Source organism: Apium graveolens, chromosome 8, assembly GCF_009905375.1.
Source record: "Apium graveolens cultivar Ventura chromosome 8, ASM990537v1, whole genome shotgun sequence".
In the NCBI taxonomy this organism is placed as follows: domain Eukaryota; kingdom Viridiplantae; phylum Streptophyta; class Magnoliopsida; order Apiales; family Apiaceae; genus Apium; species Apium graveolens.
In genome coordinates, this window is record NC_133654.1 from 246,156,778 (window position 1) to 246,171,161 (window position 14,384).

A 14,384-nucleotide genomic window follows, 5' to 3' on the forward strand; every position below is an offset into this window, starting at 1 on the left:
AAATTCTTCCATAAGTTTGCGTCTATGAGGAAGGAACATAATAAAATCAAGAAGCTAAGGAATGAGGCTGGAGAATGGCAAGAAATAGATGATGCAATACAGGACATTATTGTGAAATATTTTGAGAACATATTCACTGCTACAACAACGGAGGAGAGAATGTCGGATAGAATCATGTTTAAACAAATTACTGAGGATCAAAGTTGTGCACTTACTCGGAGGTAACTGAAGAGGAGATTAAAGCTGCCATTTTTGCAATACACCCTAAGAAATCACCGGGGATTGATGGGCTTAATCCTTGTTTCTTTCAGACTTATTGGCAAATTGTGAAGCAGGATGTTGTCGAGTTTTGTAGAGATTTTTTTGAAAGTGGCAACCTACCTGATCATGTGAATCAAACTCTTGTGTGTCTCATTCCTAAAGTGAAACAACCCAAGAAAGTATCTGACCTGAGACATATATCACTCTGTAATGTGCTAATGCACATTCTTTCAAAAGTAATGGCCAATCGACTAAAACCTTGTTTGGGTTCAATTATATATGAAGCACATAGTGCATTTACTGAAGAGCGTCTTCTTACAGATAATGCGTTAATAGCATTTGAAATTAACCATTATATTCACAGAAAAACTCAGGGGCAGTATGGGGTGGCAGGGTTGAAGTTAGATGTGGCTAGGCATATGATCGATTGGAATGGAAGTATATCGAGTTGATGATGAGTAAGTTTCGTTTTCCTCAGACTTGGATTAATTGAGTTATGGAATTTGTTAGGACTGTCTCGTACACTTTTTTAAGGGATGGAAAATTCTTTGGAGATGTGAGACCTCAAAGGGGGATTCGTCAGGGAGATCCTATCTCCCCCTACCTATACATTCTCTGTGCAGAAGGGTTGACTGGAATTATCCGTAAATATGAGGATAGTGGACTGATTCATGGATGTCGAGTGGCTAGGGGAGCACCAAGTATATCTCATCTGCTCTTTGCAGATGATTGTTATCTCTTTTTTAGAGCCACGCATATGGAGACTGGCATTGTGCGGGATATTTTAAATAAATATGAATTGCTCTCTGGACAAATGGTAAACTATAATAAGTCTTGTTTTTAGTCCTAATACAGGAGTTGAGGAGCGAGTAAGGGTGTGTGATTGTTTGGGCGTGCAAGAAAAAGCTAAACCAGGGAAGTACTTGGGTATGCCCATGAGTATTGGCAAGAGCAAAATGGAGGTGTTTGGTTTTCTCAGCGACAAAATCCAGTATAAACTCCAGTCATGGTGTAATAAGGCATTGTCTAAAGCTGGTAAATTGACGCTGATCAAATCATCTGCACAAACAACACCTAATTTCAGGATGAGCTTATTTTTAATCCCGGAGACAATTTGCGATGAAATTGAGAGGAAGATGAATGCATTCTTATGGGGGAGCGAATGGAAAAGGAGTGAAATGGTTGTCTTGGAAGAGATTATGTGCCCCTAAAGAATTTGGAGGGTTGGGTCTGAAGAAATTAAAAAGTTCAATATGGCCATGCTTGCGAAACAAGGCTGGAGGTTACTGACTGAAGCAAATCAGTTGGTTAGTGCGGTGATGAAAGCAAGATATTATTCAGATTTGAGTGTTCTAAATGCTCAAATGGGTTCTAATCCTAGTTATGTGTGGCGTGGGATTTACCAAGCATTGGAGATAGTAAGAGCTGGTGCACGTAGAAAAATTAGTGACGGTGAGGATACGATGGTGTGGAAGGTGCTTTGGTTACTAGATGATTTGCATGGTTTTATTACTACGGATGAATATACTCAGCTGGAGAATATTAAGGTTAGCAATTTAATGTCTGCTGACAAAAGTTGGGATGTTGAGTTACTTAATGATTTGTTCTGTGCTAGAGATGTTGATTTAATTAGGAGAATCCCAATTCCTATGAGAGGGACCAGAGATTCGTGGTACTGGCTTTTAGACAAGAAGGGAGCATTTACGGTCAGGAGCAGCTATAGGTGGCTTCATGGGGAGTGTACTGATACTTATACAACTCTGTGGAAGAAACTATGGCATTTGAGACTTCCTAATAAGGTCTCTAATCTGTTATGGAGGTTGTGCAAGGGGTGTCTGCCTACTGCTATGGCACTGCCATCAAAACATGTTGACATAGATGTCCGATGTCCATGGTGTCACTTTGAGATTGAAACAGATGTGCATGTTATGTTTTTGTGCGATTTTGTGAAGACAGTCTGGTTAACATCTGGTGTATGCCACCTGGTGCAGTATACAACGTCTGACTTACCTTGTCAAATATTTACAAGAGTATTTGAGAATGGTACGAGAGATCAGTGGGTTGAAATTGCTATGATTTGTTGGATCTTGTGGAATAGGAGGAATAGATGGGTCTGGGACCGTGTTAATGGATCAGTATTTGGTGTTCGTCATAGTGCAATCAATCTTCTCGCTGAGTGGAAGGAAGCCCAGGTGAAGGATGAGGATCGAAGGCTTAGAGGAGAGTTGGGTCGTAGGGTTCGGTGTCCACCGAAGGAGGGATGGATGAAGATAAACATCGATGCTGCAATATTCCTCGATGACAGTATTGGTGTTGGTGTAGTCATTAGAGATAGTCAGGCTAAATTTGTGGGAGCCAGATGTCGAAAAATTGCAGGAGCTTGGAAACCAAGGGAGGCCGAAGTTATGGCTTTGAAGGAAGCCTTGTCTTGGGTTATGGCGGAAGGATATAATCATTGCGTGTTTGAGAAAGATACGTATGAATTAGCTACTGCTTGCAATGGTAGACCGGGAGAGGCGTACTTCGAAACTATTGTAATGGATTGTATCCATATGTTAAAGCACGTTTGTCCTGTGCTAGTTGGTTTTGCTTATCATTCTGCGAATAGTGTAGTTCTTGCACGAGCTGTCTATTCTATGTCAGATATAGAAGAGTGGGGTGTCACTCCACCTGATTTTCTTACTCATGCACTTGATTTGGATTTGAATTAATGCAAGTACGATTTACTTCAAAATAAAAAACTCGGAAATAATATGTACCCGTAAAATTTAGGCTATTAAAATTACGTAATCATGCATTGATTTACATAAATAACAGGAATAGCTGGCCAACTTAATATATTTGACTAATGGACATTACCTAACTTGCGTCAAGTGCCATAGTCCGTATAATACTTTCTTTGAATTATTATACTCAAGTAATGAATGTACAAGACCCAGAATCCAGATACATGATTGAGCAATTGTTATAAAATTAAGAAACAAAAAAGCTCTATCGTATCCATTAAAAATAGTATAATAATCATGTAGTAAAAATTTAATATTCATGCCATCATTACCAGAAATCTTAGTTCACGGACACATCAAACAAGTAAAAGAAAGTGAACCAGTACATATAATCCGCAGACATGAAAATATACAACCGAATAAAAATTAAGAAAAAAATTACGAATCAATTTCGCATAAATCAATTATCGATAATCAGATGCCAATTGATAGAATTTAATAATTCTATAAACACATAATTCTCTAAAATAGAGATTAAGGACTGTAATCATCATATCTAATTATCGAGATTAAACTAAATGTAGAAGCGTACCTGAATCCATAAGAGTATAATTGTAACTAGGGCTGTCAAACAGATTATTTGAATACAGATATACCTATATATGTATCTGCATCCGCAATCATTGGATTCGAATACGGATAATATCCGCTTTATTTCGGATACGGATAATATCCACTTTTTTCGGATACGAATGCGGATATTTCGGACGAATATCGAATTTTTTGAATTTTTTTGTTGCCTCTACCATTTTGACGATGATTATAGAACATTTTCTACGATTAAATACATATAATATATTTATATATGTATAAAGTATGTGTACAACTATATAAAATTTGTATAAACGTATTATTTAATACTTTTACACACACTATAAACTAAAAAATAAATTATAAATTATATATAATTATATATTTATATAATCTAAATATCATATATGTTTTTAGTTTCAGATTCGAATATCCCGAATTCGGATACGGATAATATCCGCCTTTTCTCGGATACGGATAATATCCGTTTTTTTCTCGGATAAGGATGCGGATTTTTCGGACGAATATCGGATTTTTTGAATTTTTTGACAGTCCTAATTGTAACGATATCTTAATCTGAATAATATTCTTGATTATTGTCTTCCTCAACCAAGTACTCCTTAGGGTTTCTCAATAGCTCTAGAAGATAAGCCGTTACGTGTACCTGATATATTGGAGACTATAACCCTTTTTACATACCACCTAATTAAATTTTTCGTTATAATTTAATTGGGCCTGGTATTAGGTATACACTTATTAGGTCCATACAATAAATTAAAATCTAATTGGGTTTCTTATTTGATCACTTAATTATTATTTTTTTGCCAACAATGAAATAAACTTTCATTAAATCAAATCATTTTCGAGTACATGCATGATTTCTGGGTAGACTTCATCTACCTTCCAGATGCGGTCAGCTTCTGAATAACTACACCTAGCTAAAGCATGAGCTAAGTTATTCGTAGATCGCTTAATAAACTTAAGGATTACACCTTTGCCTCTCATAGACTTTAACAAGTCCCTACATTCCTGAATTAAAGTACCAAAGTAAGAGTCCATTGCCACTTCACTTCGGATTACTTGGACTGCAACTAGAAAGTCAGCTTCGACCACCACATTTTCCAGCTGGGTTGCTTTGATCCAGCTCAAAGCTTCACGGATGCCCATAGCTTCAGCAAAGTCTGGAGATATGGTACCCCCATTGCACTTCGATCGAGCTTCTAATAGTTCCCCTTTGTGATTTCTTGCAGCAAACTCAAAGCTATAGCGATTAGAAGAAACAAACACTGCAGCATCAGTATTTACCTTAGTCTGATTTTCTGTTGGTAAGGTCCATCGCTCATCCCCATCGTTCTGGTTTATCAATCCCTAACAACGATCGAAACTTCTGTCCTGAGCTTCTTTCCACTGATTAAGGGCCACTCTCGCTGAATTAGCAGCTTCTTGCGCTTCCAAACACCTCTGATTCCAAATTAAATCGTTCCTGCACTTCCATATGGTCCAGCAAAGCATAGCTCCCCTCTCCCTTTTAGACACATCCCATCCGTTGAAAGTACTAAAGGCCCATTCTTGAAATGAATTGTATACATACTCGTCGTCACAAGGCATCCCTGCAGCCTACCAACATGATCGAGCAAAGGAGCAATACAGAAAAATGTGGCCTGAAGTTTCTATTTCTCTGTTGCACAAAGAACAAAGAATATTAACATCAACCTTTTTTAGATGTAGCATGTCTTTAGTTGGAAGGCAACCAGTAATACTACGCCACAATTTTTTTTTAACTTTTGGTGGAGTATGAAGATTCCATAAACGCTTCCAGAAACAAGGATTGTCATAAAAATTCGCACCAGGTTTTGTTTCCTGAATAAGTGTATAGGCTGTTTTTACAAAAAAAAACTTTATTTTTCTCCTTTCTCTAATACCAGGAGTCATTGTTCGACTCTGAAAGAGGTGTAGCTAGAATAATATTAACATCTCTTTGGACAAAAGTATCCCGCACCAGATCTTCATCCCATCTTCTTACACCTGAAAGCATCAATGATGACACTGTTTGATTCTGGATGGCTTCACTACTCGTCTCCACATGAGGATTATCACTGCTAGGTAACCATGGATCGTTAACTATACTTATAGACCTGCCATCGCCCACTCTACAACCCATTCCTTGTTTAAGAATATGTTGAGATGCTAAGTTGCTTCGCCAAAACTAAAAAAACTGTCATTTGGGAAGTATCTGGATTTAAACATTTTTATAACAAGAGAAGTTGGGTTTGTAATAAGCCGCCAACCCTGCTTTCCCAGTAAAGCCAAGTTGAACTCATGAAGGTTTCTGAAGCCGAGCCCCCCATACATTTTCGAGACACTCATCCTCTCCCAGCTCATCCAGTGTATACCTCTCTCTTTTTTTCCTGATTTCCACCAGTACTTACACATAAGCTTCTCCATGTCTTTACACATTTCAACAGGAAGGAGAAAAACTGACATTGCATACGTAGGAATCGCTTGTGTAAACGTCTTGATAAGAACTTATTTTCCACTCTTGTTCAATAAATTCCCATCCCAGCTTTGAATCTTACTACTAACTCTATCTTTTAGGTACCCCAGGACTGCTGTTTTGCTTCTACCAATACAGCTCGGTAGACCTAGATATTGAGTATTCGAGTCTTCTTCGTGAAAACCCAGCACCTGCAAAACATCATCCTTTACACCCTGCTGAACATTACAGCTAAAGAAAACACTAGATTTGGCCGTATTAATTTTTTGACCCGAGGCTTGTTCAAAAATCGCTAGAATTTCCATAATCTGCACTGCTTCATCCTTGGTGGCATGATAGTATATGTAACTGTCATCCGCGAAAAACATATGAGATATTGAGGGGGCACCTCTGGCAACCTTAATTCCCTTTATCAAACCGCGATTCTCGTAAGATTTTATAATGGCTGATAAACCCTCCATGCATATTAAAAATAGATATGATGAAAGGGGGTCCCCTTGTCGAAGGCCCCTGCGAGGAATAATGTCACCAAACTCTTTGCCAGAATGAACAATTTTGTATCGAGCAGTAGTAACACATTACATAAATAGGTTAATAACTGAATTATTAAAACCCAACTTACTAAGCATAGCTCGAATATAGCCCCACTCCACTCTATCATAAGCTTTGCTCATATCAAGCTTCAAAGCCGCCATCCTTTTTTACCTTGAGTCTTCCGTTTCATGTAATGAATAATCTCAAAATATATCATGATGTTGTCTGAAATTATTCGGCCTGGAATGAAAGCGCTTTGCTCCTCTGAAATAATTTGATCAATCACCTTTTTCAAACGGTTAGCCAGCACTTTAGAAGCTATCTTATATCTAACATTACACAGGGAAATTGGTCTAAGATCAACCATTTTCTGATGATTTTTCTTTTTAGGTACAAGCACTATATTAGTATCAGTGTATTGATCAACAAACGCACCGTTTTCAAAGAAAAATTGAACCATGCTTACAATGTCACCACCAATAATGTTCCAGAATTTGTGGTAGAAACCTGGACTGATGTCATCGGGGCCCGATGATTTATCCGAGTGCATGTGAAAGATGGCTTGTTTTACCTCATGACCATCAATAGGCTGCAATATCATGTCATTCTGAGCACTAGTGACCCTGTTATCAACACAACTAACAATATTGTGCCACTCAACATCTGTTGCTGTAAACAGATCTGTGAAGTACTCTATCATTAACTCTAGCAGACCATCATCCCACTCTACTGATTGACCTACTTCATTCAACAAGGATTTAATCTGGTTACTTTTTCTGCGAGCTCGGCTGTAGCATGAAAGAATTTACTATTCTTGTCCCCTTCTTTAAGCCATAATTGTTTCGACCGTTGTTTCCAGAATATTTCCTGCTGTGTATAAATCTCAGTCAATTCCTTACAAGCGCTTTGATTTCTCTGAACTGCATCTCTATCCCTGCAACCCTTTGTCCGTCGAATAATCTACTTACATCTATCTATTCGTTGCTTGAAATTTCCTGTAAACTCATGTCCCCAGGCTGAAACTTCTTCTAAGCACCTACTCAACTTTGTATGTAGATTTTCATTAAAGTTCTTGTTCCACGAGTCCTCCACTATACGCTGACAAACAGGTTCCCTAAGCCAGGCATTTTCAAACTTTAATTTGCGAACTCTGGAAGGGATTAGTGATGGAATTTACGGATGAGCGGAAGCGTGAAATAACAATTTATTCCGTAAAAACCATATACCGCACATATAGAAAAATGTATAAAAGGAAAAACTGAGGAATCGAAACCATACCTCGTAAATCGAAGCTTTATAAAATTGGAGTGCTAGCAGTTGCTCCTCAGTGTGTGAAGCACTCTACCGGTATCCACCAAGAACGATCCTCTTCGATGAACCTTTTATAAAACCGAGCTTTTATAAAATGGAGTTTTTGGGAGAGAGAGAGAGAGAGAGAGGAAGAAGATGGAGGCTAGGGTTTTCACAAAACCAAAATTATGTGAATAGAATGAGCCATCTCATTCTATTTATAGGGCTCTCCTAGGATTTTATAATATATATTTATATATATTAACCCCCACATTTTATCTTCATAAAATGCTTTAATAATAATTAAAACTATTTTAATCATTATTTCTTTTTCTTAACTATTTAGATTATAATTCTCTCTCTCATTATTTCATCAAAGAAAATATTCTTTTATGGTGTGACCCTGTAGGTTCAATATTATGCCGGTAGTAGAAATAAATAATAATAAACTTTTATTAATTATTTACATGAATACTAAAATTCACTAAATATAATTAACTGATTAATTATATTTATTCTACATCGTGAGTGATGCTTCTCAACATATCGCGACTATCCGGATAATATGAATTCACTGCTTAGAATATCAAGAACCTGTCAGTGACTAGTTACCGTACAATGAATTCCTTCTACCCTTATAATATCCCGAATAAATACAAGGTATGGATCTCGTGTCAGGCCTATCAAATTTAATCATATGATTTCTTATTCATAATGCAAAGTTCATATTAATGCAAATTAGAAACTCCTTTCTAATTTCATACACTCTGGCAAGAGATTCCAGAACTCGCATACTAAGAATAACATAGGATATTCTCTTCCTATACTGGAAGGGGTAGATCCTCTATTGACGTTAACTATCTTTATACACAAATCCCTATGCCCAGAATAGACCTAATGGATGTCCTTGAGACTAAGGACTAAACCAAAGCACAGTTCATTATATATAAGATACCTTTAACGATCTCAAGTCTAAGGACACTTGTACAACTATCACTCAGTGAATAACTATTGACACGTGAGTAATCTCCATTAGTTGTTCAACTTATCGAGTCATGTTCATTGAACTTATTCCCTAATAAGCACCTACATACCAGCTATAGTGTCACCACACAAATGCCTATGAGAACAGAAATCCTCCTGAAGGGAGCAAACATAGTATGTACCAATCTTTGCGGATCCACTAACATCCGATTAGTTATCCTATGATCAGGAACTGTTTTAAGTCCAGAGTTATCATCTTCTAGATCTCACTATTATAATCTCATTATAATTCTAGAAGATTTACTCTAAACTATGGAACATCTTATTTAATACACTTTAAATAGATAAAGCCCATAAAATATAACAAGTCTTTTATTAATTCAAATGAAATCAAATAGGAATACAAGAAAGTTCTTCCTAATTCATCATATATGATTGGATTTAGGACAAACACTTTCAATCTCCCACTTGAACTAAAGCCAATCACCCTGGTATCTAATACCCATCTTCTCTTTATGACGATCAAAGTGAATCTGAGACAATCACTTTGTTAGTGGGTCTGCTACGTTGTTATGTGTGTCAACTCTCTCAATCTTGACATCTCCTCTTTCAATGATTTCCCTAATCAAATGAAAGCGTCGCAAAACATGTTTGGAATTTTTATGAGACCTAGGTTCCTTGGCTTGTGCTATTGTTGCGTTGTTATCACAATACAACACAATAGGCTCCTCAATGCTAGGAATAACTCTAAACTCAGAAACAAATTTCCTCATCCAAACGGCTTCTTTTGCAGCCTCACTTGCAGCTATATATTCTGCTTCCGCTGTGGAGTCAGCCGTTGTAGACTGTTTGGAACTCTTCCAACTAATCGCACCACCGTTCAGAGTAAACACGTACCCTGACATGGATTTGCTATCATCACTTTCTGATTGAAAACTAGAGTCAGTATAACCCTCTATTTTCAACTCAGATCCGCCACCAAAAACAAGAAAAATATCCTTAGTCCTTCGCAAGTACTTAAGGATATTCTTCACTGCTTTCCAGTGGTCTTCACCTGGATTGGACTGATAACTGCTCGTCACACTGATTGAATAAGCAACATCAGGCCTGGTACATAACATCGCGTACATGATAGATCCTATTGCTGAAGCATAAGGAATCTTACTCATACGCTCTCTTTCCTCAGGTGTCTTAGGAGACATCTTTTCGGAAAGGGACACTCCATGGCTCATCGGTATGAGACCTCTTTTGGAGTTTTCCATGCTAAACCTTTTAAGCACTTTCTGGATGTATGTACCCTGGGTAAGACCTATCATTCTTCTAGATCTATCTCTATAGATCTTCATACCGAGAATGTAGGATGCTTCTCCCAAGTCCTTCATAGTGAAGTTCTTCGATAGCCACACTTTGACTGATTGCAGCATCGGTATATCATTTCCTATAAGAAGTATGTCATCCACATACAATACAAGAAATGTTACCGCGCTCCCACTAACCTTCTTGTAGACACATGGTTCATCTATGTTTTTGATAAAACCAAACTCTTTGATTGTCTCATCAAAACGGATGTTCCATCTACGAGAAGCTTGTTTTAAACCATATATGGTTCGCAGCAGCTTACACACTAGGTGTTCATTTCCCTTAGAAAGAAAAGCCTCTGGCTGTGTCATATACACTTCCTCTTCAAGTTTCCCATTGAGGAAGGCCGTTTTCACATCCATTTTCCAGATCTCATAGTCGTAGTAAGCAGCAATCGCAAGCAAAATTCGAATTGATTTTAACAGGGCTACAGGCGAAAAAGTTTCATCAAAGTCAATCCCTTGTCTTTGTCTGAATCCTTTTGCCACGAGCCTGGCCTTATAGGTCTCCACTTGGCCATCTGCTCCAATCTTTCTTTTGTATACCCATTTGCACTCAATAGGCTTCACACCCTCAAGTGCTTCAACCAAAGTCCATACTTGGTTGGTATACATAGATTCCATTTCGGATTTCATGGCACTTTGCCATTTCTCTGAGTCAACACTACTCATAGCCTCATTATAGGTCATAGGGTCGTCATCATCAATGATTGACAACTCATTGTCATTCTAAAGGACAAGGCCATAATACCTCTCAGGTTGGCGAGACACTCTCCCTGACCTACGAATGGGCTGTTCCACAGAAGGTTGTTTAGTCTGAACAGGTGTTTCCACTTGATTCGTAGTAGTTTGTGCTTCTTGAACTTCATCAAGTTCAATTTTGCTCCCACTGTTTCCTTCAAGGATAAAATGCTTTTCCAAGAAGGTAGCATGTCTGGAGACAAACACCCTATGATCGGTGTAAAAGTAATATCCTAAAGTCTCTTTAGGATATCCCACAAAACTACATTTTACGGATCGAGATTCCAACTTATCTGGGTCAACTTTCTTGACATAAGCTGGACATCCCCAAATCTTAACGTGTTTAAGACTCGATTTCCTTTCTTTCCATATCTCATATGGAGTTTTAGGGACATATTTGGAAGGCACCTTATTCAGTAAATATGCTGAGGTTTCCAATGCATAACCCTACAGGAATACTGAAAGATTCGCATAGCTCATTATGGACCGAACCATGTCTAACTAAGTTCGATTTCTCCTTTCAGATACCACATTCAACTGTGGAGTATATGGAGGAGTCCACTGGGAGACTATACCATTTTCTTTGAGATAATCTAGAAACTCTCCATTCAAGTATTCACCACATCGATCTGATCGAAGAGTTATAATACTATGTTTGGTTTGTTTCTCCACTTCATGCTTATATTCTTTGAACTTTTCAAAGGCTTCAGACTTGTGTTTCATCAAATACATATATCTGAATCTAGATCGATCATCTATGAAAGTAATGAAGTATGAATATCCACCCATGGCTTGCGTAAACATTGGTCCACATACATCTGTGTGTACCAATCCTAGCAAATCTGCAGCCCTCTCTCCATGTCCACTAAATGGGGATTTGGTCATTTTACCCAATAGACAAGACTCGCATGTAGGATATGATTCAAAATCAAAGGGGTCAAGTAACCTTTCCTTATGTAATGTCCGCAGTCTATTTTCACTAATATGACCAAGTCTGCAGTGCCACAAAAAAGTGAGATTTTCATCATCCCTTTTTCTCTTATTAGTATGTTCAATTTGTAGTAAATCATGCTCTACGTCACATACATACAAACCATTATTTAAAATACCACTTCCATAAAGAACGTTATCTCTAAGAATTGAACATTTATTATTCTGAATAACAAACGAAAATCCATCCAAGTCTAACATTGGAATAGAAATAATATTCCTCACAATCGAAGGAACAAAATAACAATTATTTAAAACAATAGTCTTGCCCGTAGGCATATATAAATGAAATGATCCTACAGCTTCAGCAGCAACTCTTGCTCCATTTCCCATCCGTAGAATCACCTCATCTTCTTCAAGAGTCCTACTTCCCCTTAGTCCCTGCAACGAATTGCAAATATGAGAACCACAGGCGGTATCTAATACCCAAGTAGAAATTTGATTTAATGATATATTCACTTCAATCATGAACATACCTGAAGCAGAAGTGGTAGTCTCACTACCCTTCTTCTTCTTCAATTCTGCAAGGTAAACCTTGCAGTTCCTCTTCCAGTGCCCCACCTTTTTACAGTGAAAGCAAACAGCTTTGCTCTTGAGGTCTTCAGCTTTTGGTGGAACAGGCTTTTTCCCACCTACTTTCTTCTTCTTGGAAGGGTTCTTCTTCCTTTTCTTAGGATTGGAACCTTCACCAATTAGAAGAACAGAGCTCTTCTTAGGGGGGAAATTCGATTCCGCAGTCTTCAACATGTTGTGGAGTTCAGCCAGGCTGACATCCAGCTTATTCATGTGAAAGTTCACAACAAACTCCGAAAACGAACCCGGAAGTGATTGCAAGACCAAGTCTTGGCTCAGCTCCCCATCCATGGCAAAACCAAGTTATCCAAGACGTTCAATCAAATTGATCATCTTAAGTACATGGTCATTCACGGATGATCCCTCAGACATCCTACAACCGAACAGCTCCTTCGATATCTCATATCGAGCTGTCCTCCCTGCCACATCATACAACTCTTGTAGATGCATAAGGATAGTGTGAGCATCCATATGCTCATGCTGCTTCTGTAGCTCAATGTTCATGGAAGCTAGCATGATGTATTGAGCAACATTTGCATCATCTATTCACTTACGATACACAACATGTTCATCATTATGTGCATCGTTAGCAGGTTCAATAGGCTTAGGTGAGTCAAGCACATATTCCAGCTTCTCCACCCTGAGAACAATTCTCAAGTTTCGAAGCCAGTCAGCAAAATTAGGACCAGTCAACTTGTGAACATCTAGTATACTCCGGAGTGATAGTGCAGAAGACATAACGAATATAGTAAATCTGTAAATGATAAACACATAACAACACTTAGCAAATATTCAATTTTATTTCAAAACACTATATGAATCGGGTCTTTATTCATAAGTGGCTCCCACTAGTTTATCTAATTTATACAACCCCTAAGTGAAAATTAGGCATTCATAATGCTAGTGGGAATAGGGATCCTACATTCCATTACACAACCTCGGCTGTAGCACGAAACGTCATGTGATGTTCAATAGGCAGACAACTCTTGTCAATTACATCTTATGTTATTCCCTAATATAATTTTAGCCTCTTGAATAATTGAGTCACGGCTGTAGCACGACAAACTCAATATTCTAAGTCAACTCTAACCCAACATTTCGTACAATTGAATCAGTCTCCAAAGGCCCACGGCTGTAGCACGTAACGACCTTTAGATTCTAATTCAATGTACACATCTCTATGTAATAGACAAGTATTTCTTATTTCGAAATCAAAGCCCTCGGCTGTAGCACGAAACGACAATGATTTAAAAATAAGAACCACTTTCTATCATGTTGGAAGGCTATGACCGACACAAGCCCGTTGTGTCATTGGCCAATTACTACTTGATATTATTTAATTTTAGAGGGATTATATTACGTTACAATCATAATCATATTATAAAGAGATTCTTCCTTTTAAATTAAATATTTCAAATCAATAATCGATAATCAGATGATTCCCAGATCGGGTGGAGCATTGTCAAGAGGCGTCACTTAATAACCCTTTCTTACAAATAGAAATCTGTTGTTGACAGTGTCATCCTTTCTCTCAAAATTGAAAATTCATATTTAATTACGTGTTTCATAAACACAAGAATCTCATGATTGTATTCATAATATTACTGTCAAGGCAAGAAACGATTCTTATTCTAGATTTTCTAGAGCACGCCTTATATTGATTTAAGTTCACCTAAATCTATCATCGCATGGTAAACATAGGCATACATCTCATATATAAAAATAAATAAACAAGTAAGCATGCAAGCAATGTGATGTCACACATTGATATAATGATGTATGGATTTATTATAGCATTTAAAAGCAAATAAAACAATTAAAACATGCTTTAAAACACTTTCG

The 14,384-nt window shown here is 37.6% G+C and overlaps 1 protein-coding gene across 1 annotated transcript; it reads right to left on the reverse strand.

Moving 5' to 3' along the window:
• Positions 1-4,424: 4,424 nt before the first annotated feature.
• On the reverse strand, positions 4,425-5,739 carry LOC141680548 (uncharacterized). The gene is made up of 4 exons (XM_074486743.1): positions 5,578-5,739; positions 5,292-5,438; positions 4,952-5,195; positions 4,425-4,864 (listed from the first exon to the last, which is right to left on the reverse strand). The coding sequence occupies exons 1-4, from the start codon at positions 5,737-5,739 to the stop codon at positions 4,425-4,427; spliced, it is 993 nt and encodes a 330-aa protein (XP_074342844.1).
• Positions 5,740-14,384: the final 8,645 nt, after the last annotated feature.

Bases quoted from the DNA above. Each gene is read 5' to 3' on its own strand.
- LOC141680548 (XM_074486743.1), bottom strand. From the start codon at position 5,739: ATGGGTTGTAGAGTGGGCGATGGCAGGTCTATAAGTATAGTTAACGAT. The intron at 5,439-5,577 runs GTGCGGGATACT...ACACTTATTCAG, and splicing joins GAAGATGGGATGAAGATCTG to GAAACAAAACCTGGTGCGAA. The intron at 5,196-5,291 runs GTTGATGTTAAT...TCATGTTGGTAG, and splicing joins ACATGCTACATCTAAAAAAG to GCTGCAGGGATGCCTTGTGA.